This window comes from Triturus cristatus, chromosome 6 (assembly GCF_964204655.1).
Source record: "Triturus cristatus chromosome 6, aTriCri1.1, whole genome shotgun sequence".
NCBI classification, from domain to species: Eukaryota; Metazoa; Chordata; class Amphibia; order Caudata; family Salamandridae; genus Triturus; species Triturus cristatus.
In genome coordinates this window covers 1351864668-1351889416 of record NC_140589.1, presented here as the reverse complement: position 1 = coordinate 1351889416, position 24749 = coordinate 1351864668, and the positions used below count along the sequence as shown (strand labels likewise).

The window sequence follows — 24749 nt, the reverse complement described above, 5'->3', positions numbered from 1 at the left end:
CTGTCAAGGGACCGACCCTTACGGAGTCTTACCGACGTTTTACAGATGGTCCTGACATGTAAATGATTATTGCTCACTCCTACCAGCCTCCCAGTGGTCTTTTTTGATAGATGCCAAGACTGAAACGTTTTCTAGTCTTTCACAGATGATTCAGACTGTGTCCATTAGAGATGTGCTCTCCCAAGTATCAGTATGTGAAGTGCTGTTTATTGTGTTAAATAAGCCAGAACTTTATATGGTTATCACACTTTGTTTTTAATAGAGTTTTATAAAACGCAAACTTGACCCGAGGGTACTGGGTATCAGAGCGCTTTACACGAGCACCAATTGCGTTACATGAGGACACGGGAAAATTAAGTGATTGGCCTAGAATCACAGGATGGTGCGCGTCCTTCCCGAGACTCTAACCCGGTACCCCAGATTCAAGGTCGACCTCCCTAGCCATTAGGCCAACTTCTCTCCCCAACTTGACAAGGCTCCTCTTTGCAGATGTGTGACTGACTGTTCCTGAGCACAGCAAACCTATCAGAGGTAGTGAAGGGAGAGACAGTCATATGTTCATAAAATACAAATTATATTAGCAGCATGTCAGACTGTTTTATTTCTTCTCCGCCCACAAAAAGCACAGAAAAGGTCAGAGCTAGGTCACCAACAGATAGATCTCAAAGGTATCTGATCGAGATTACTAGCCGCAGATTCCTTAACGTAGAATTATCCCCAGGCGTGAGACTGGATCCGGAATTATTTTTGCCACAGCATCCCTGCGCGCCGGGGGCGGCACCACACGACTCCTCCCTGACGTCCACCGGCGTGACGTCAGCGAAGTCACATAAGCCCCACCCCGGCGCGCTGAAGTCAGTTTTCCTTCTTTTCCGCGTGCAACGCGGATCCGGAATGAGTCCCCTTGGCCTGTTTTCAGGCCTCTTTTAACGCCTTTGCTTTGGGAACAGTGTGCAATGCCTTTGGGTTTCAAGACGTGTGCTTCTTGTAAGCGTCAGATGTCGCCGACTGACTCTCACCCTATTTGTATGTGGTGTTTGGGCGAGCAACATGATTCTACGGACTGCGACGCTTGTCAGCATCTCAAGCCGAAGTCCCGGCGGGAGCGCCGTATGAAATTGCTTTTGGCCCGCCTGTCCAGATCGGTTTCGTCACAGCATCCGTCTCCCACCTCGGAAGGGTCCCGAAGCCGCCGATTCCGGATGCGGCATCATCCTTCACTGAAGCCCCATGGGCGTCGCTTGCCTGCCGGTAAGTCCTGCAGCTTGCTGCCGAGGCCCTGTCCTCCTTCTGAAGAGGGCGCGGGTTCCTCTTGGGACGTGCGCCCTCACCCGTCACCACCTTATCCGCCATTTACTGGCATTGGGGCAACAAGGGCCCAAATGAAGGCCTATGCTACGGCTCTGCAGGCTTCTTTGGGACTCTCCCTGTGACATCCGCGGCTCCCTCGCCATGCGCGGGGCCTTCTGCGGACTAGTTGGCGGCGTCCCCCCCAGCGCCGACGAGTTCGGCTTCAGGTTTTGAAGGTGTGGTGTCGTCGAGGTGCGGCCCTACGGGGTTCCTCTCTTTGACCCATGGCGTCCCTGCCTCGCCGCAAAACCCCGCGGGGTTCCCTATGGTATCGCAGGAGGTCACCGGGACTCATGGCTCTTCCCCGAGTCTCCCTCGGTCCTCTGGGTTGGCGGCTGTCTTACCGGAGGCCGAGCCGGCACCAACGGCTTTCCTCCCTGGCCCTGGAGGTGCCGCGGGTGGAGGCCCGGACCCGAGGCACCTCTCCGAATCCCTCTCAGTCCTCTGCGCAGGCGGCTGCCTCGTCAGAGGTCGAGCCGGCGCCTTTTCGGCGCCGTTCATTGGCCGCTTCGGCTCTGACCCCGCCCCTTTCTCCGGCGGCGATCAACGACACACCAGTGCCTATGGTGGACTCCCCGGCGCCGTCTCGACGTCTGATCGGCTACTCTTCTCCGGATGTTCCTTCCTCTCTCCGGAGGATGGTAGTCTCCTTGTCTCCTCTTCACCGGAGACTGGACGCCGCATAGTTGCCTTTTCCCCGGCAGCTTCTAGGGCAGATTCTACTCCGTCTCCGGCCCTCGGACCCTCTCTTCTGCCCCTTGCAGTTGATTGCCCCACCGGCTTCTCTGCCTTCTCCGGAGACCGCTCAGGCCCCTCACTTGTCCATGGGTCTTCCATCCTACAGGGGCTGGCCGTTTCATCCTCCAGCGGGGCACGGGGACGGGCGGCTTAGTTTGCAGCCTTCGCGTACGTAAGAGTTGCGCTCTCCCCCACGACACCCTACGGAGGCGGGTGTTGCCTTTGTCCGGGCCATCTCCACGGCCACTGGCATTTTGCAACTGGACAACCCGGTCGCCCCACTCCCAACGGACCACTTGTTGGAGGTGCTCCACCAGGGCTCTGGTGGAGGGGAGCCGCTTCTTCCATTTGAGGCTTCGCTCCACAACTCTCTTCTGGGGGCATGGGGGCGTCCTGCTACGGGGAATCCGGTGCCTCAGCCGCTCCGCCACCGTCCTGCTCCGCACGATCGAGTCTGCCTTTTTTCCCACCCCTCTGCCCAGGCCCCTGTTCTGCAGACTGCTTTTCCTTCCTTGCCTTCAGTGTTGCTCCCTCCGTCGTGGGAGGCCCGGTGGTTGGACTCCTGGGGCATAGCATTTTTGCTTCCACTAGTGCTGCTCTGCGCGCGCTCAACACATTTTGTGTGTTGGCCAGGGCTACCTCCGACATATGGGATTCCACGGAGTCCCTTCTGTCTCGCACCTCCCACGAAGGTGCCTGCGCTGATCTGCGGCACCATGTGCTGGATGGTCGGGAGTTAGCTGCATATATTCACCGTTCGGCCTTGGATGTCTCTGATTCTCTCGCCCGTGCTATGGCAAGTTCTGTGGTCCTCCGCCGCCATGCTTGGTTGCGGGATAGCCTCTTTCCGGAGAATGTTTGGGAGCATCTTGTTGACCTGCCTTTTGATGGGATTCTTTTATTTAACACCCATGCGGACTCCGCTATTCAACGGCTCCTTGCGGGGCTCCGTCCTCCTCCCCCTCCGTAAGCTTCGGCTTGTCGGTCCTCAGGTGTCTTATGGGAGGCGTTTATCTCACTTTTCTCTATCGGCCTAGTGTTTCGGTTGGCCCGTCTGTGTGCTGTGTGGCTTGGAATGCCTTCAGGGTCCTTACGTTGGCCCCTCTGTTCTTTTGGCTGCTGGTACAGCCCTTCAACTTTTGTGGTGTATGGTTTTTAGCTGTTGGTGAACCCGTATAGGTCCTCAGGTTGGACCATCTGTGTATTTTTTGGCTGATTGGTAAGCCGCCTGTCGTGATACCCATAAGTCTTTTATGTTCTTGACCTCTGCTGTGGGTTTCCCTAAGAGGTGTTCCCCTGTTTTGTCTGGGGACGTGCCATACCCTAGGTGGGGTACTTGTAGGATATTGTATAGCTCTGTTCTAAGCTGGGCGGGTGTGGATACCTTCTCGGGTTCCTCGCGTTTCCTGGCATCACTGTATACCACTTGGTGCGGTCTCCCTTTTTTCTTCCGCCTTAGCGCAGCTTGCTCTGCTCCAGGTTCTGTTCTGCCCAGTATCCAATGGTGTTTCTATCCTTCTTCTACAGGGCTTGCCTGTTGTACATTTTGCCTTTTGTTCCTGCGGGATATCTGCTTCTGTGCGTTTTGCCTTCCCTCTTCAGCCTCTGGATCGCCAGCCTGACTTTTGTCATGGCGTTGTGTCTTGGTGTTTCCACCTTACTATTCGACGTTTCAGCCTGGTCCTCTGCCTTGTGTTCCAGGGGGCTAGGATATCCAGGTGTTCTCCTGTGTTCTGGTTGACGGCTTTGGGTCTGTGCTACATATTTCTCGCTTCACGGGGATCGCTTCGTACCCCCCGCCCCCGGCTGCTTCTTGGGGGGTTCTTCTCCTCTTTATCTTCTGGCCGGTCCCACTTCTCTTCATGGGCCGGGTTGTGCCACTGGGACGGTCCTTCTCTGGGGCTTGTTCTGGGGTTCCCTTGCCTCTGCCTTCGTCTTGCGCTCGGCTTGTTCTGGACACACTCCTTTTTAGTACTTACCAGCTGCCTGATGTGCACGCCTGGTAGTTATGGTCCACCTTCGTGGTCCTCGGCATGTACCAGTGTGCTCCTGTCCCTTGCTTTGCTGGAGCTTTGCGTGGCTGTGTCTTCCTTCTCACGTATGTGCTTATCGGCTGTAGGGCCGTTCCTGTCATGTCCTCTGCCTCGGGGCTGATACCCGTTCAGCTGTCCCCTTCGCTGTCTGTGTCCTCCTGAGGCGGGCTCTGCCTCCGTACCACATCTTCTCCTTGGATTTTGTGGTGGTTCTTTTCTTCCTTTGGTACTCGCTTGGTGCCGTCTGTCCCTCCGGGTTTTCTGGCGGACGCCCTTTGCCCCTCGGGTAGACTTGTGGTATCCTGGCCTTCCCTTCTCCTTGATCTTGCTTACTTTTGCTTGGTGGGGGCTGGGCCATCCTTCCTGTTCCCCTGACACATCCTCTGTTGGGGCCCTGTGTTCTTCCAAGCTGGTGAGGTTCTCTCACAGTTACTCCTCCCCTCTGGGTATGGCTAGGGTATCTATTCTACGTTAAGGAATTTGCGGCTAGTAGTCTCTATCAGCTGTACAAGTTACTTACCTTCGGTAACGGTGTATCTGGTAATGACGATTCTAGCCGCAGATTCCTTCACGACCCGCCCTTCCTCCCCGTTCTGCGAGGGCCCTTCAGCTTGGTCTTCTGCACTCTCCTCCCTCTGGGTGGCTTTGTCTTCTGCGGGTGCTGTCTTGTTCTGTTTATTTGTTCCGCTCCTTCTTTCCTGGTAATTGGACGGTAGGTTCATGTGTACTTATGCATCCCTACACCCTGGTTATTCCAGTGTGAGGTCTACTCATAATCTTCTCCCTTCTTTTTCATTGCTTGGGGTTTCTGACTCCTCTGAAGTCCTCTGGGTTGAGGTCTCTTGGCTGCGCCGCAGCCCTTAGCTCTTTACAAGGGATGCGACACTCCTTAATGGTGTTGTCTTGGGGTGATTTGTTGTTACTCATCTGTTCCGGACTTGTTGCCCTTCACTGTTTTAGATTATGGTTGCAGACTTTGTCGTCTGCCACAACATTTTTCACATGTTTTTTTCTGTCTCCAGGGAGGATATCGCCTTCGCTTTGCAGGGTTGCTTTTCAGAGCGGTGCTCTGCTCTTTTCCTTCCATGACTTTCAGTACCACAGTGCTTGGCACTGTCCATCATGGTGCTGTTCCTCCCCATTCGCTTCTTCCCTTTCTGTTTCACTGCTTTTTTCGCACACTGTTCCCATACTATCACAGTTTTGTTTGTGATGGCTCCGTGTTGTGGTGCAGAAAAGTTCTCAGAAGAAAACTGACGTCAGCGCGCCGGGGTGAGGCTTATGTGCCTTCGCTGACGTCACGTCCGCGGACAACGTCAGGGCGGAGTCACGTGGTGCTGCCCCTGGCACGCAGGGATGCTGTGGCAAAAAAAATTCCGGATCCACTCTCATACCCGGGGATAATTCTATGTTAAGGAATCTGCGGCTAGAATCGTCTCTACCAGATACATAGTTACTGAAGGTAAGTAACTTGTACTTCAGGCCTACAGAATATCAAGAAATTCAAAGGCATGCTCAATATCCTTGGTAAATTCATTTACTTGGCACTTGGGTGTGTTAAAGCAGTCAGACCAGGTGACCTTCGATGGATATTTTTTTTCAACATCTCCAGTGGGCATGTAGATAGTTCAACGTCTGCATAGATGTATTTTAAGAGAATGGTGACGTTTTCATTGATGATGCTCAGATAGTTTGAAACTGACATTTAGGTTTCAGAATGAAATTCCAGCCACAGTCTGTGTTGGTATGATCAACCAAATTGGTATGAGGAAGGTTCAGACGTACCTCACTACGGTGAAAGACTGATGCCTTGCCGTTCATTGTAAGTTCTATTCATTTATAAAACCTAAATATGCAGTATTACCTGCATTGCTTTTTGTTTTCGGACAAAAACTCGTTGAGAGTGACACCTGCTCATCACGAAGTACTACATGTATTAAGGAAGCAGTATTTTTGATTAGATAACACGTCGTGATTTCGTCACCACTAATAGGTTCCAAGAATTCTGATATATTTATAAGGACTCCATTTCGGCCAGCGTGGATCACTGACCGAATATCGACAACAGTGAGGGGTGAGGAGTTGGCCTAACGGCTAGGGCGCTCGACATCGGACCTGGGGAACTGGGTTAGAGTCTCGGTAATTACGCTGAACATCCTGTGATTCTGGGCAAATCACTTCATCTCCCCGTGCCTAACAAAGAATGAATGTGTGTCCTAATGTAACGTAACTGGTGCTATGTAAAGCGCTCTGATACCTAACTAGATTCGCGTCAAGTTCGCGCAATATAAAACTCTGCTAAAAAAACAACAAAAAAACCCAGTAATTACGACCTACAGAAATATCGGGACATAAATATCGTTGTCAAAAATATCAACCTCCTATCTTCATAATGGTAAGTGCAAAAATATTGGAGAAAAAAAAATCGTTGTTAAAAATATCGAAGTACAAAATATTGTTTTTATATGTATTATAAATAATGTTAAATTAAATAATACATTTAACTTGTTTTAGGTTTATTTGTAAAGTATAACAATTATAAGTAATTAATGTAAAAATAAATTAAACATGCATATATTAAATGTAATATGTATATATATATTCACTGAAAAAACCATAGGTTTCACACAAGTTATAGTTAGCGGACATTTTACTGATAAAAAACCATTGAAATTCCCCCGTAATAGTTAGTGCAGGCAACTATAACTCACGCGACCGCAATCCTCTGCTGATGCTAATACTGTATTTAGACACTTATTTACCCATGTCTTCTTCCATAAATTTTTAGCTATACATATATTACAAATATTTTTTTTTCATAAAGACACATATGTCATCAGCAGAGGATTGCGGTCGTGTGAGTTATAGTTGCCTGCACTAACTATAACGGGGGAATTTCAATGGTTTTTTATCAGTAAAATGTCCGCTAACTATAACTTGTGTGAAACCTATGGTTTTTTCAGTGAATTTGCAAGGTTTTTTAATTGCTAATTACTAACTATAACGTGTGTGAAACCTATGGTTTTTTCAGTGAATTTGCAAGGTTTTTTAAATGCTAAGTTACTTTACGCCGTTCGTGGCGTGCGCGCCCACTTTACGCAGTTAGTGCCGTGCACGCAGGGTGGGCACGCGGTGCGCTACGCTACATGGGCCATGTACGCACGATGCGCTTCGCGCACCGTCCGCCAACGGAGGCCGTATTAGGCGCATCGTTGTTAAAGGTTATCTATTTATTGGTCTTTATTAAATTATGCCATGCACAAAAGGTGCCCTTCGGGCACCTTTTGCACAGGGGGTGGGGAGAACGTGGATATTGTTTTTTTTTTTATTTATTTTTTACCGTACGCGTACGGTAAGCGTAATCGGCGATTTTTCGAAAATATACAAAATTAAATTTTTGCCTTTGTGGGTTCTTTGAGGACACCATAAACATGACTGGGTGGTTGGGAGCTGTCTAGCAAGCCTCTTTTATTGTTTTCCGAGTTTGCTTTTCCTCCACTCCCCTCAGAGTGCGAGACAGAAAATGGCGGCCGACACTTCCTGGTTTCGACCGATTCGAATGTTTACTAAGATCTAACAGCCAATCAGAATCGCGCTCGCGCACGTCACCGTACGCGTACGGTAAGCTTACCGTAAGCGCACGGTAAGCGCACCGTAAGCTGGCTCAGATATATATATTGATTTAAATGCTATTCTCTCAGGATCTACTGAACAGATTTACACCAGACCTACAAAAGGCACTTCCTTGACCTGAGGACTACCTCTCTGCCAAATTTCAAGTAACTCTGTTCGGCCGTTCGGGCTGTAGCTGTGTCTAAAGGTCCTATGGAAAAATGCATGGGGAAAACGCGTTTTGGGACCCCCCTTTTTTCTCAGCCCCCGCTTGACGAATCCCCCCGAGACTTTCAGGGTAGGAGCGGAGCGTAGCGCCCCACCTATTTTGAAAATTTCGCGAGGATTCGTCGACCGGCGCCAAAGTTATTCCAAATAGAATGTTGCGGATTTCCTATGGAAACAGGGTCCTAACTATAACTACCTACTGGCGACCGCCAGTAGGTAATATATATATATATATATATATATATATATATATATATGCATGTTTAATTTATTTTTACATTAATTACTTATAATTGTTATACTTTACAAATAGACCTAAAACAAGTTAAATGTATTAACAAACATCAAATATTTCTTGATAATTTAACGAACAATATAACCCTACTGAATTGTTGTACGTATCACGAAAGCGCAGCACATATTCTTGGCTCTTTCGCGCACACATTGCACTAAACACTCAAGCACTTTTTCAAGAACAATTGTCTTAATTTTATTGTTGTTGATTTTATAATGATTGTGACACGAGTAATAGAAAACAATAGTGACAATGTATAAATACAGTACACAACGTGAGCATGCACAAGGTATTTTACTGAGATTTATGCAAAGTATATATTTTATGTGACTTTACCCGTCTCTTTACAAATGTACGCTGCTCTTGTTGTTTATGTCTATGACGATATTATCGTGGTAGGCTTATCACGTGGTCACGATTATACTCGCACTTTCACTTTAAAAACAAGCTATCTCTCTCAGGCCACTGTCATGTGATCAAGGCTCAGGCGAGCCGAAACGCGTAATGGCGACAGAGGAATAAAGGATATTCACTTTTGCACAAAAAACTTGGGTCCGTGTCCATCTCTTCAGGAGAGCCGCGTGTTTGAAAGCAGCGGAGGAAAACTCGTGATATATATATATATCTCGTAAAAAACCAATGAAATTCCCCCGTTATAGTTAGTTCAGATAACTATAACTCGCGCGCCCGCAATCCACTGCTCATGACGTCACATCACTCATGACATGGTCAGTGGAATCACTCATGACATCACTCTTGTGATAGAGTGGCGGTCGTGCGAGTTATAGTTATCTGAACTAACTATAACGGGGGAATTTCATTGGTTTTTTACGAGTGAAATATCCACCTAACTATAACCTGTGTGAAACCTATGGTTTTTTAAGTGAATTTGCAAGGTTTTTTAAATGCTAATTCCTAACTATAACGTGTGTGAAACCTATGGTTTTTTAAGTGAATTTGTACGTTTTTTTAAATGCTAAGTTATGTATTTATTAATTATTTTTTTTCTTCAAGGTTTTTCACGTTTCGCGCACCGTGTGCCTGCTTTGGGCCCACCCCGCGATTTAAAAAAAAAAAAGTTTTTTTTCCCCTTGAGGGTCCTTCTGTGACTCCCTGACAAAGGCTAGGGGGTCAGGAACTCTCTTCCCTGCCCCCTTTTCATGTTTTCCACCTTTTTCCCCCTTTCCTTTTCAGTGCGAGAGACAAAATGGCGGCCGACACTTCCTGATTTCGACCGATTCGAATGTTTACCGACATCTAACAACCAATCAGAATTACGCTCGAGCACGGCACCGTGCGCGCACGGTGCGCACGTATAGCTATTTATATGCTTTAAAATGCTATTTTCTCAGGAAATACTGAACAGATTGACACCAGACCTGCAAAAGGCACATGCGTGACCTGAGGACTACCTCTTTGCCAAATTTGAAGTAATTCTGTTCAGCCGTTCGGGCTGTACCTTCGACTAAAGGTCCTATGTAAAAATGCATGGGGAAAACGCGTTTTGGGACCCCCCTTTTTTCTCGGCCCCCGCTTGACTAATCACCCCGAGACTCTCAGGGTAGGAGCTGAGCGGAGCGCCCCATTTGTTTAGAAAATTTCGCGACGATTCGTCAACCGGCGCCAAAGTTATTCAAAATAGAATTTTGAGATTTCCTATCGAAACACGATCCTAACTATAACTATCTACTGGCGACCGCCAGTAGATTATGTGTCTCCAAGCAGTTCCAAATCAATGCGCTCTCAGAAATCGGAGTACTCCAGTTCAGTCAATTCCAACAAGGGATGTTTAATCTTACAACGCGTTTCAGCTCGTTGCAAAGCCTTGTTCACGTAAAATTAGTACACATAGCGTGGTGATTGATAAAGTTTACAATAATGAACACTGATGAGGGACAAAAAGAAAGTACCTACTGCAATGTCAGAAAGTATGGCAGACATGTTGGAGTGGTAAATTCACAAGGAGTACTTTGTTTTTGTCCCTCATCAGTGTTCATTATTGTAAACTTTATCAATCACCACGCTATGTGTACTAATTTTACGTGAACAAGGCTTTGCAACGAGCTGAAACGCGTTGTAAAATTAAACATCCCTTGTTGGAATTGACTGAACTGGAGTACTCTGATTTCTGAGAGCGCATTGATTTGGAACTGCTTGGAGACATTTACCGGCATATGCGCCACCTCTCTCGGGTCCCTCGCGTCCGGAAGGAGCATTATTTGGCTAAAAAAAAAAAAAAATATATATATATATATATATATATATATATATATATATATATATATATATATATATATATATATATATATATATATATATATATATATATATATATATATATATATATATATATATATATATATATATATATATATATTCATTCATTCATTCATTCAACTGGCGACTGCCAGTATATAGTTAGGACCGAGTTCCCATAGGAAATCTGAAAATTCTATTTTGAATAACTTTGGCGCCGGTTGACTTATCTTAGTAAAATTTTCAAAACTAATGGGGCGCTCCGCTCAGCTCCTACCCTGAAAGTCTCGGGGTGATTTGTCAAGCGGGGGCTGAGAAAAAAGGGGGGTCCCAAACGCGTTTTCCCCATGCATTTTCCCATAGGACCTTTAGTCGAAGGTACAGAAGAACAGAATTACTTCAAATTTGGCAAAGAGGTAGTCCTCAGGTCAGGCATGTGCCTTTTGCTTAAATGGTTTAAATCCGTTCAGTAGTTCCTGAGAAAATCAAAAGTAAAATCACATATCTATCTGGGCGGAGCCTAACCACACATCTCATCGTGAGATCTGATTGGCTGTCAGCACTTCATCCAAGAAGTGTTGGCAGCCATCTTGGGACCAATATACATGATAGCACCTCATTAAAAAGCATTGAAGTTAATAGAAGGTTTTAAGACTTTAGTTACATTATAAATCATTTGTTGATGGTACCATACTCATTTTAGGAATTGTGGTGTGTTCTAAGGTGATTTTACCATGTGAAAAAGCCTTCTGCTGTGATATCATGAATCATGTTTGAGAGAACTATTTTTTCATGCTTTTCCCACAGAGGTTTGGAAGGTGATCTATAAGCTAACTGAGAGCATATTTTCTGTAAATTCACATTATCTTTCTCAGTCATGTGAGAATGAAGTCTGACATTGTCAGTAAAACATGTACATCCAACAAGGGCAGAGACTGTCAGTTGATTACTTTGTGTTCTACTGCAGCTTCCCAGAGTGTTCTAAAGAACAACTAGAGCGCTAATAGTCCTACTTATGACAAACGTATGGCACACCTGAAGCCATCTTGGTTGGAATAAAGTGGTAATTCTTAAAACATTTAATTTAAAAAGGAACAAAATGAGGGGGTTCATTTTGCCATAGAAAGTATGATTAGTGCTGCAGAAAGAAAAATTAGTGCACATTTGGAGTGACTTCTCAAATCCTCTTCTATTTCATTAAACAATTCTGACATGCAGACTGAAACATGCACTTTCAATACCAGCAGCAGACTTCCCTGGTGAGCAGTAGCTTTGCTACAGTGATCTAATAAGCAACTAGAGTGCTAACATTCTGAATTTATGGCAAATTTGTGACACATCTGAATGCCTTCTTGATGGAATCAAAGTAAAAAACTGAAAGTATTTCCTACTGAGGAGACTGTAGTAAATGAGCAAATTAGGAAACATCATAACAAATTAATCTCCCAAAATGGCCACCAGAGACAAAAGAGCCCAAATGTAGCCCAAATATCACCCAGATGTAGCCCAAGTATAGCCCAATGACAGAATGTCCCAGAGTGTTCTAACGAACAACTAGGGCGCTAACAGTCTTACTTATGACAAAAGTATGACACACCTGAAGCCATCTTGAATGGAAAAAAGTGGTAACACTTAAAACATTTAATTTACAAAGGAACACAATGAGGCGATTCATTTTGCCATAGAAATTATGATTAGTGCTGCAGAAAGGAAAATTAGGGCACATTTTGACTTCTCAAATCCTCTTCTATGTCATAAAAAAATTCTGACATGCAGACTGAAACATGCACTTTGAATACCAGCAGCAGACTTCCCTGGTGAGCAGTAGCTTTACTACAGTGATCTAATGAGCAACTAGAGTGCTAACATTCAGAATTTCTGGCAAATGTGTGACACATCTGAATGCCTTCTTGATGGAACCAAGTAAAAAACTGAAAGTATTTCCTACTGAGGAGACTGCAGTAAATGAGGAAATTAGGAAACTTCATAACAAATAAATCTCCCAAGATGGCCACCAGACACAAAAGAGCCTAAATGCAGCCCAAATATCACCCAGATGTAGCCCACATGTAGCCCAATGACAGAAGTGTGCAAAACACTTATTTTTTGTGTATTTGCAGTTTTATATAGTGCAGACTTGTCAGGTATTGGAATGCTTTACATGAGCATTGGTTACATCACACAAGATCAAATTCATTTTGGTTGTTGACATGGGGAGATTAAGTGATTTGACCACAATCACAGAATGTTGAGCTGAAGCAGAAACTCCAACCTGGTTCCCCAGTTGCAAAGTCTGCAGCTCTGGAAGTAACACCACATCCTCTTGCCAAGGTGCAACATTTAATCAAGTGGTCAACTGGATAAAAAAACATAAAGATTACAAATAATTTAAAAGTTCTTTGTCGCTATTTTAAAACTCAGAAAATATGTCCTCATTTTAGTTTTTTAGAGCACTAACCATAATTTTGATGCAAATAAGACCCTCTCATATATGTAATTTCTAAAGGAAATACTCTAGGTATTACAGTTTAGATTACATCAAGATGACGTCAGGCATTCCACACTTTTGTAATAAATATAGAATGTTAGCAATCTAGTTGTTCATTGGGATACTGTTGAGAGGCAGAGGCCAGGGGCACGGACTCTGAAAATTGAAGGCAGGTAGGAGAGTGCAGAGGCAACAATTTGACCACACTGGGCAGGCAGGAAGGGCAGTGGTAGTACAACCATACATGCCAACAGACCTGTTTCAGCCAGGAAACGTCCAATGTTTTTAAGCTCAAATGGGCTTTATTTGATCTGTCTCCTGTCTACGATCTCCTCTTTTTCAATGTAACTCAAAGGGGAAAATCAATACCCCAGTTTTTTTTCAAGATCTCCCTCTTACCAAGTTCAAAATGTTCGCAAGTATGGTACATTGAATCATGGTAGGCAGGAGGTATTGGGGTAGGGACTTGGTCTCGATTAACAGAAGACAGGAGGGACATGGAGAGGTGCACCAAACTGACCCTACAGGGCAGGCATCAGGGTTTGCAGCAGCACAATACACCATACAGCGCATGCGGGACGGGAGTGCAGCACAACAATCCATAGAAAGCAATAGGGAGGGGACAGGACCATGCACATGGACAACAGAGAACAGATGGGAAAGAGGCAATGGTAGCTAGCTGACCATAATGGACAGACAGGAGAGAAAGCTGCAGCATAACAGACCATAAAGGGCAGGAGGGACGGATCAGGGGCATTACAATGGAACAGACAAGCCAGGAGGGAGGGAATAGGGGTCTGCACATGGAAACAGAGGGCTGGGGTTAAGGGGGCAGGGCAGGAGCAGCAAGATGACCATGGAGGTCAGGCAGGATGGGCACTAGAAACAAGACACACCATGGAGAGCAACAGTGAGACTATGATGGCATACACACAGACCATGGAGGGAAGGTGGGAGGGGGTTGGGGGAAGCTAGCTGACCATACAGGGAAGGTGGGAGGGGCCATGGCAGCACAGAAGACCATGCATGGCAAGCGGGAGGGTTAGTGGCAGCACAATGGCTATGATGGGCAAGAAGGAGGGTGCAGGGGCATGCACAAAGGACCATGGAGGATAGAAGGGAGGGTCAGGACCTGGGCACAGACAGAGTTCAGGGGAAGGGGCCTCACAACAGACCGCACGGTGCAGGCAGGAGGAGCAGTTGCAGCACAACAGATAAGGGAGGGCAGAAGGGTGTGGCAGTAAAATGGACCATGGAGGACAGGAGGAAGGGGATAGGGGCATGGCATGTGGACAGGCAGGGTGGAGGTGGCAGGGACAGGTTACAGTCATCTGACAATGCTAGACAGGTGGGAGGGGAGTGGCAGCTCAACAGAACACTCGGAGTAGATAGGAGTGGCAGGTCCATGGAACATAGTGGGCAAAAAGGATGGAGCAGGGGCATGCACAAAGACATCGGAGGGCAGGGGGAAGGAGAATAGGGGCAGCAAGCTAAGCACAGAGGCTAAGCAGGAGGTCAATGATGGGCCATATAATTGGGCAATGGAGGGCAGGAGGAGTGGACTGGTACATCAGGCTAAATGGAGGGCAGTGGCAGCACATCAGACCATGCATGGCAGGAGGGAGGAGGCTAGTCCATGGATTCAGACAACAGAGGATAGGGAGGAGGTGGATGGGGCAGCAAGCTAACTGTTCAGAGAAGGTGGGTTTTAGGAACTTTATTGTTTTTAAAATGTGTGTCTGTGCGAACTACTTAAAATATGAACAAGTAAGCAGCATAATCTCACTTTTATTCAGGAAGAAGAGGACGTTTGTGACTGTGACTCCGGGCTCACTTGGCAGAAACACCCCCTGACCCTCCACCCCCATCGCAAAATGTATTGCCCGTGAAAAGAGTAGGTGGACGCAGTGTTATATAGAACATAGTCCTGAGAGCACAATTGAAAATGAAAACTAGATGTAGTATATGGTATAAACTATGCACCAAAAAGTGTGATATAAGATGAACCGGGGCGTGAAATATAATATGCAATACATTGTGCGCAATTACAGACTCATTGGAGAGCGCGAGATAGCACAGGCACTAGCGCGTGCTATGCGATATGATCCTTGGAGTGTAATATGCACAGGGCAGTGTTGTGTAACCTAACTAGTCTCTAAAGTTGTAATATAAAATATGTGCTGGGGAGTGTAACGTTGCATATGCACTGTGACAAAGATATCGATCCCAGATTGTAATATGTATGGCATAGCGCTGTGCGTTATAACATACACATCGAGGAAGGCACGTTAGATGGGGCAATATAACCCGTGCGAAGGCAAGTGTGGCATGACACATTCACGGGGTGGTGTTACAGTGCACATGAGCTAGAGAGTGTCATAGCATACGCACTAGCTGGTGGAATACAACACAGAGGTGTGAGGCAATCGGCGGGCACTGGTGGGTGTAACACAGCATTGGGCTCAGCCAGGAGCACGCTGTGACTCTCAAGTGAGGTTCGTCTCCTTTCCAGAGAGTAAAATAAAAAGTATTACGCATCCGGCGGTGGATGTGTCTTTTATTAACCGTGAGGGGGGTTTCTTCCATAGTTTGGTCGAATTTTTTGTCGAATCCCCTTTGAATGGCTTGGTGTGCGTGTATATTAAATGTGCCCGTCAAAAGCTACCCATGTTTGTATAAATAAACGACAAGGGTGTCTACTTGGAGAGTACCCACCGGCGGGGGCGCCGGGATTAGGCACGGTAGGGCGTCAGACACGTCAGAGCTTCAATAGCGATGTAAATACATTCCATGTGGATTCATTCTATGCATAGTCGCCTTTTAATGAATATCACGCAAATCGTCATGGTGATAGGTACATACGGTTTGTCCAGCATGTCCTAGGTGTTTCTCTAAATATATATATTTTTAAAATAATAAAAAACAAAGGCCGGCCCCGGGGGATGGGGTCCCCGGAGCCATAAGTGGCCTGAGGAGGGGGGCAACGCAGCCCCCTCCTAAAGAATTTAAATTTAAAAAAAGGCCATGACCCGGGGGTTGGGATTCCCGGGGCCGATTAAGGCCTTGGGAGGGCCAAATTAATTTTTTTTCAACAATTTCAACAAAAAAAATTAGGGTGCAGGCCCTGGGGGATGGGGTCCCCAGGGCCAGTAAATTAGAAAAAGAAGGGGGGCCACACAGCCCTCCTTAAAAAAATAAAATGAATAAAAGACCGGCATCGCGCTGGAGGCCACGCCCCCTCCTTGCAGCACTCTGCAAACGCACCCCCTGGCCAGTTGTAAGTTGGGGAATTAATTCCCCTTCAATACTGAGGGTCCCTGAGGGCCAACTAGCCCAACCGGTATCTCCAGTGTGCACCAGGGAGCTGCGTTGTAGACAGGTGTTCTGAGGCCTCGCCCCTTTTTACACCTCTAGGCAACGCAGCTCTGTGGCGCTTACTGGAGGTACCTAGTGGGCTAGTTTGACCCTAGGGACCCTTAGGATTCAAGGGGATTCAACTTAGAATGGCCACAGGGCGCGTTTACACAGTGGTGAAGGGAGGGGACGGGGCATGAGGTGACGTGTGCAAACACGCCCTGTGGCGCGTTTTAAGTTGGGGAAATAATTCCCTTTCAATCCTGAGGGACCCTGGGGGCCAACTAGCCCACCAGGTGCTTCCAGTAAGTGCCACTGCTCTGCGTTGTAGAGAGGTGGTGCAGGCCATGCCCCTTTTTACACCTCTCTGCAATGGTGCTTACTTGACGTACCTAGTGGGCTATTTTGCCCCTAAGGATCCTCAGGATTCAAGGGGACTTAATCTCCCAACTTAAATAACGGCCACAGGGCATGTTTACACAGTGGTGCAGGGAGTGGGCGGGGCCTGAGTTAACATGTGCAAACAAGCCCTGTGGCACGTTTTAAGTTGGGGAAATAATTCCCTTTCAATCCTGAGGGACCCTGGGGGCCAACTAGCAGAGAGGTGGTCTAGGCCGTGCCCCTTTTTACATCTCTCTGCAACGCAGCTCTGTGGCGCTTACTGGAGGTACCTAGTGGTCTAGTTGGACCCTAGGGACCCTCAGGATTCAAATGAACTTAATCTCCCAACTTAAAACGGCCACAGGGCGTGTTTACACAGTGGGGAAGTGAGGGGACGGGGCCTGAGGTGACGTTTGCAAACACGCCCTGTGGCGCTTTTTAAGAGGTAGTTTTAATCCCCTGCCCTATTATATACTAGGGGCTTACAGAGGAGTTCATGCTGATCACAGGGGGACCCCAACGCATAGTGTTCCCTAGTGTATGTAGGTGTTTTCACTGTATTCTGAGTGTCTTTTAACATAGCACTGGCTCTAGGACTGGTTAGTTAGACTCAGTTACCACCAGTATCCGTCTGAAAAAGTTGAGGGTACAGGATGATTTTGCAACAAGGCTTCTTTCTGCTCTTCTGTTTGTTCTTTCTGCACGTTATCCTTCTTCCTGCACTTTTCTTTGTCTTTGAGAACTTTTGTTGCTTCTTTCTGCACTTCTTTTTTTTCTTTCTGTGCGTTTTTTCTTCTTTCTTCACATGTCCTATCTCTGTAGGCATAGTTAGAAATTAGCATTTAAAAAACCTTTGAAATTCACTGAAAAAACCATAGGTTTCAGGCACGTTATAGTTAGGAATTAGCATTTAAAAAACCTTAGAAATTTACTGAAAAAACCATAGGTTTCAGGGGTCGTTATAGTTAGCTGGACTTTTCCCTCGTACAAAACCATTGAAATTCCCCTGTTATAGTTAGTTCAGCTAACTATAACTCGCGCGCCCGCAATGCACTGCTGATGAAGTCACATATTACATCACTCATGACATGGTCAGTGACATCACTCATGACATCACAGTAGGGAAAGTGTTGGATAGCGGAGGATATTAATTTACTATTCCCACTCCAATGAGTGCAACAGTAGGGAAAGTGTTGGGTAGCAGAGGAGAGAAAATTACTATTCCCACGCCTGCAAGTGCAACAGTAGGCAAAGTGTTGGATAGCGGAAGGGTAAAAATTACTATTCCCAAAGAACAAAATTCAAATTTAAAAACAAACAAAATATCAACTACAATACAAAATAGAATGAAAAACCCCAAAACAAAACACATAAAAATATAAAAATTAACAAAACATGTAAAAATACTTAAATGTAGCAAAAATCAAAAATTGACATAAAAATATTCATTGTTTTAATTTAACTATTTACAAACAAATACATATTTTGTAATAGAAATGAATCTTAATCCAAAAAATAACATTTACATTAATGTAATATTTATTTTCCTACCCTATAACACCACACAATTTACAGTTCACATCTAAATTAAACAAAAGTGTACCTCCTTAAGTAACACAATTATCAATTAAACCAATATTAATAATTTTAACACATTGAAAAATGTAAAAATTAATGTAGAAACCAAGCGTTACAGCTATAGTACCTAAATCCCAAATAAAATAAAAACTAACAATTCTCAAAAATATGTATCCATTAATAAATGATCATTAATGATCAAGTAATGATTGATTCATTTAAACCTTAATTACTTTGCTCCTTTTACCGCAATAAACACCAAAAGACACGCCTAAAAATATTGACACAATTTCCATAACTAATTTTACATTAATAAATTAATATCAATTAACAACAAATCATTAATTAATTTAAAAAAAATACTTCCCACCATTTACCACTATAAACCCTGCAACTCACACATCAATATTATTATACAATTGGCATATTTAAATATTTAATTAATTAACATTAACAAATAATTATAAATAAATTACCTCCCACCATATTCCCCTATAAATGCCACCACCAATTTCGTAAAACTTGACATAATTAACTTAATTAACAATTAATTAACAATTAAGCAAAATATGAATGATTATTAATAAATGAATTCACACAATTAACACTATAAAATAAAAATATTAATAAATGTATTAAAATTAAATTACTTCCCACCCTACTCCCCTATCACTCCACAACATGGTCGTAAAAAATAACACAATTAACATAATTACCAATTAATTAATATTAATTAACCAATTAATAATTAATTAATACATGAATCCCCACAATTAACAATATAATATATTAAATATTAATACAAAATATTAATAAATTATAATTGTTACTTCCCACCTTATTCCCCTATAAACCCACAACCCGCTCCTAAAAAAGACACAATTAACATATTTACCAATGAATTAATCAATAAATATGTACAGCCAATTAATAATTAATTAATTATAAATTCATTCCCAGAATTAACACTATAAAATCAAAAATAAATACTAATAAAAATTAATATTCAATTGATTCTAATTAGATTACTTCCCACCCTATTCCCCTATAAACCCACAACCTGCTACGGAACTAAAATGCAAAATTTAATTAAAATAAAATTAATAACTTTTAAAAATGTGACATATATATTAAACAACAAATGTAATACTTGTACAGAAAAAATAGAGCACATATATGTAAAATAGTTACTAAAATACATAACACTAACTAAAAAAATGATATTTTTTACAACTATATTTCTGCAAACGATATTAATAACTTCGATATTTTAGAAACCGATATTTCTTACCCGAAACTCAATATTCTTGACTATGATACTCTTGCAGTCAATATTCATGTATGCTTGTATCTACTGTAGGTTGCACCATCTTGCAAGAGAGTCCATAGAGAAGTAAATATACGAATGTCTGTCCAGTGTTGTGAAAAATCAAAAGTTCTTTATTCTTCTTTATAATGATGACAATTGTACAGCAAACAGCCAACGCGTTTCGTTCTATACCAAGAACTTCATCTGGGCTGTAAAACATTTTAAAAAAACACTACTATAATCCACTATAGTGAAATTCATATTACTAAACATGTAATTTATTAAAATACATACAATTAATACCATAGCATAAAAACACGAGAGCCTGATTTGCCTATAGAATTGCTCTCAAATTTGACCTTAAGACCTCACAGAAAATTACAATTTATTAGGAAAATTTTTGACAGCATTCATTTTTTGTTGTCTTTTTTATCATTTTCAAAAAGCCCCATTCCTACTTAACATTGTCACTAATAGTTACTGATTTTAGACCTACTGTATAACCATTGTGTAACAGTCCATAAGTTCAATTCAATTAATTTCCGGAGAAGCAACATTTATACATTGTATCCCCATTGTTAAAGCAAAAGAGTCAGCATCTACACGTTTTTGGAAAGCATTCCCCATGTTCTCTACTAGAATAAGACCAATGATCCGAATCTAAATTCCATCATTTATCCCTTTACAAGTTTTGCACCAAAAACGTCATTCATTACAGCAATGTCACACCTACCAAGTCTATTTGATGTCTCGAATTTTTGACCAAAATGAACAGTATCTAGTGTACTCCACTGATCAATCACCATGGCCTGTCGCTTTTCCTAAAAAATAACAGCAGGCAAAGACTAAATAAGTCCAGTTATGCCTGCAGGATATTAAAAAAGAATGATACAAACAATAGTAAGATTGTCAGGGCCATAGGAACATTATTTGTACAAGAGTTCAAACTTTTCATAAGAAAAGATAAATACGTCGCGTCACGCTTTCAGCAGGCCAGTCATGACATAAATCTCCAATCCTTTGATCATACTAATACGACCCATATACCTATCTCAGCTCTTTCTGCCCATACGTATATCTAATAAAGAAAGCATCGTCTTACCTATTGAAAGAACTATATCCGGCCCAAATCTGACTCGGAAGAAAAAGTATATAAATGGCTGATGTGCCTGTAATGCAATAGTACAGCATTAGGCGACCAACCTCGTTTTACATGAAATACAATATATAACCATAAAGTAAAAAATTCCAATATTTGGTTCGTAGTAAAAGCAAGTTAAAATAGGTACAAAATGTGCCTGCGATGCAATTGTGCAATGTAAAGCGACCGGCTTCATTTTGCGTCATTTGTTATATGTAACCCAGAATTTGGGGTAACCATTGCTAAATTCGTAATTGAAACGACTTTAAATAGTTACCAAATACGTGTCCCCACTAATAGAAAAATTCGCAACACTTCCATTATGTTTATATTCAAAGTCGTTCGACGGGCGATTCTAATATTTAACCATCCGCCAAAGTCGATATCCCGTATACGGGAATTTCATCATGTTGCACATATTTTAAAACTAAAGGAGAGCGATTATTGCACACCCAATTAGACATCAAATAGACTTGGTAGGTGTAACATTGCTGTAATGAATGACGTTTTTGGTTCTAAACTTGTAAAGTGATTAATGATGGAATTTAGATTCGGATCATTGGTCTTATTCTAGTAGAGAACATGGGAAATGCTTTCCAAAAATGTGTAGATGCTGACTCTTTTGCTTTAACAATGGGGATACAATGTATAAATTTTGCTTCTCCGGAAATGAATTGAATTGAACTTATGGACAGTAACACAATGGTTATACAGTAGGTATAAAATCAGTAACTATTAGTGACCATGTTAAGTAGGAATGGGGCTTTTTGAAAATGATTAAAAAGACAACGAAAATGAATGCTGTCAAAAATGTTCTTAATAAATTGTAACTTTCTGTGAGGTCTTAAGGTCAAAATTGAGAGCCTTGTTAAAAATTCTACAGGCAAATCAGGCTCTCCTGTTTTTATGCTATGGTATTAATTGTATGTATTTTAATAAATTACATGTTTAGTAATATATATTTCACTAAAGTGGATTATAGTAGTGTTTGTTATAATGTTTTACAGCCCTGATGAAGTTCTTGTTATAGAGCGAAACGCGTTGGCTGTTTGCTGTACAATTGTCATCATTATAAAGAAGACTAAAGCACTTTTGATTTTTCTCAACACTGGACGGACATTCGTATATTTACTTCTCTATGGACTCTTTTGTAAGGTGGTGCAACCTACAGTTGATAAAAGCGTATTTTTGGATATGCTAACCGCCCCTAGAGGAACGGCTGGGGCAGTAGAGTTGCACACAGTGTGAGCATAAGGCTCTGTGTTTGGTTCGGGAAAAAAAAGTTTTTAAGGGCGATTATACAAGGAGGGAGGTGCATCACAAAACCAGGGGAGTTTTTGTATAGGTTGACTGTTCCTTTGTTGCTTTCAATATTTATGTATCTCGATATTTTGCACTCGATCTTAGTGCAAGTCGATATTTCCTACTTGATATTCTGACTCTTTACCAGCCAGCGTCATAGTAAGGTGCAATTGACAGTAGCTAAACTGCATGAAGGTATCCCTGTAATGCTGGTTCTTTTTTCATGGCAGGGTTGTAAAATGAGAGATCACGTGATATGTGTACCTGAGGGTGGTGACGATGGAGAATTCCAGCAATGTCCTGAAACTAAAGTACTGAACGATCTGTTGCAGCACAGAGATGTGGTTGTTGTGCCTTTCGCAAAAGACCAGAGTAGGTGAGACTACAATACTATATCTGTACATGTTTTCTGCACTTTTACTAAATTTAACACTGTCTTGTTGGTTCACTGGTTTTCACACAGCTAGCTCACACGTGCCTCTGTAGCTGATAGCAGCCATTTAGGATTGCCCATTTAATTAGATCACAGATGTGGGTTGGTTGTCATACTCATGTGCAAGAATCTAAAGGTGCAAAGGTGAAATATCTGTGCAGGAAAAATAAATGTCATTTCAAATTTGGTCATTTCTGTACCATACTTTTTCAGAAATAATCTGCAAAATACATTTGTGTCCCCTCTAAAATTTGATACTGAATTTTGAGAGCTTTTTACATTTTTATAAAATATTGGGTTCAGTGTATTTAAATAGGCTAGAACAAAATTACTTGATTTTGCAGGCTTTTCATTTTGAAGAAACGTCTGCCTAGACGTTTTGAGTTGCAAACTGTTTTGGTATTGTTTATTCTACTTTGTAGTTTTCATTGTATGATAATGAAAACTATATGCATGTTATTGATTTTCTTTTGTAAAGAGACACAGCAAGGGTCTGGCACCGGGTAACCATTTTTTAGCTTTTAAGCTTTTTCTACTCGGGCATAATCTTTCATAGATGTGCATGAGCCAGTGCAGTAGTTGACGCGAAGGGCAATATTTTAACTAAATGTTCTGTAGAGTTCAGATCTGTGCTCTTGGAAGATATTTCTATATTTTGAGTAAATGTCTGACTTCTAGGTAATTCATTCAGAATTATAGACATACTCCAGAAATTAGATATCCATTATTACTCAAATGTGCAACTATTTCTGCATATGAAAATGTAACAGGTGTTTGTTACATGAGGAAATAAGTTAACACAAAAGTGCATTCATGCTTACATTTTCTTTTTTTCCCCATTTATTGGGGAAATAATTTTCCCTGTGGAGAAACCTCTTCACCCTTTTGAATTATTGAAGTGTCCTTCTACACTCCCACCACAGATGAGTTGCAACAGCTAATGTACAAACATTATGACCTGATCTCCAGGTTTCTGCTTCTCAAACGTCAGACGAGCACGTAGACTCTAAAGAAAAGGCTCCTTTTCTCACGTTGCATGTGACATGGAGCAAAGCAGGAGAAAAGCAAATGCAGGTTAAGTCCATCTGACCTTACTGTGCCAGAATCAGTGTTATCTTTGATAGAAGATACAACAGCACGCACATTGTCCTTTGCGTTTCAAGTATTTTGTTCTGACTTAGTAGTAGGTTCTTGGTTAAATTATGAGAATTTAGCTATTGTTAATATGCAGCAAATTCTGCTAACGAGGTATCGAACAGCAATATTGAACTTTGGCTCAAAAGGAGCTCTTGCTATTTTGAAAAATGCCCATGCTGGAGTAGGTCTGTGATTTAAATCGCATTTCCTTTATAGACTCTCCATAATGGCCTGGCTTAATGGATCTTTAAAATACACTGCAGCATCAGTCTTCTACTGCATGCTGATAAATACGTCTTGATAGACACATTTTCGATTCCTACGGGGTGCTAAGTGAAAAAATCCCAGTGCTATTGATTCCATGGGCCTAAATCTTTTATAACGGCAAAACATTTTCTATTTTTGGCAAACGCTTCTAGTAAACAGTCTGCAGGCTCCTCTGAGTCTCTTATATTTGTAATTTCAGCAGGATGACTTTGGTAGAAATGGAAGGGAGGGGCCTAAAATGCATTTTCTAACAGTGTTCGTTTTATACAATTTTCATCAGTGTTTTTCATTTGTCAGCGCTCTAAAAACTCTTGAAAATGGTAATGTGTTTGTGAATTGTTGTTTCTACCTTAATGCAAAGACTAGAAAAGGGTTTAAAAGCTCTTCAAGTCCCAGTCCTAACCTTGGGTAGAATTTTGAGCCCAGTTGGAAAAGTTCAAACATCCCTGAAGCCTAGGATTCTTGATATCTAAATTATTAACAAACAACAAGCTGGTGAATGGTATGATTAACCTCAGCCACTGTTGATCACTCGGACCACATTACAATCCATTGTTTTTCACCCACCAGGCCACTTCCAAATCCTTAAACTGCTCGCTGTATTAAGTCATTAGAAGCCAAATTATAGCTTTCATAGAATTCCTAGCTAATAAGAATGAGGAATAAGGTTTGTTTATATCATCAGCATTAAATTTAAAGAGCAAAATCTATGATCTTCATTGCCGGCTGAGGTCCTACTCTGCATCCACTGCTCTGTACAGTCTGTTGGTGTTTACTCCTTAAGATTAGATTGTTTTACCTTTAAACCTAAGCTTTATTAGATTTATCTTGCATCTCTACTATGTGA

At 42.8% G+C, this 24749-nt stretch overlaps 1 protein-coding gene across 4 annotated transcripts in view; it reads left to right on the top strand.

Moving 5' to 3' along the window:
• SANBR (SANT and BTB domain regulator of CSR) overlaps positions 1 to 24749 on the top strand; it is a 285399-nt gene that overhangs the window by 114551 nt on the left and 146099 nt on the right. For all 4 annotated transcript variants that reach the window (XM_085612351.1, XM_085612350.1, XM_085612352.1 and 1 more), the window contains one exon: positions 22296 to 22441. In XM_085612351.1, the coding sequence (XP_085468477.1) occupies positions 22296 to 22441 (146 nt within the window). The remainder of the gene's footprint in view (positions 1 to 22295; positions 22442 to 24749) is intronic.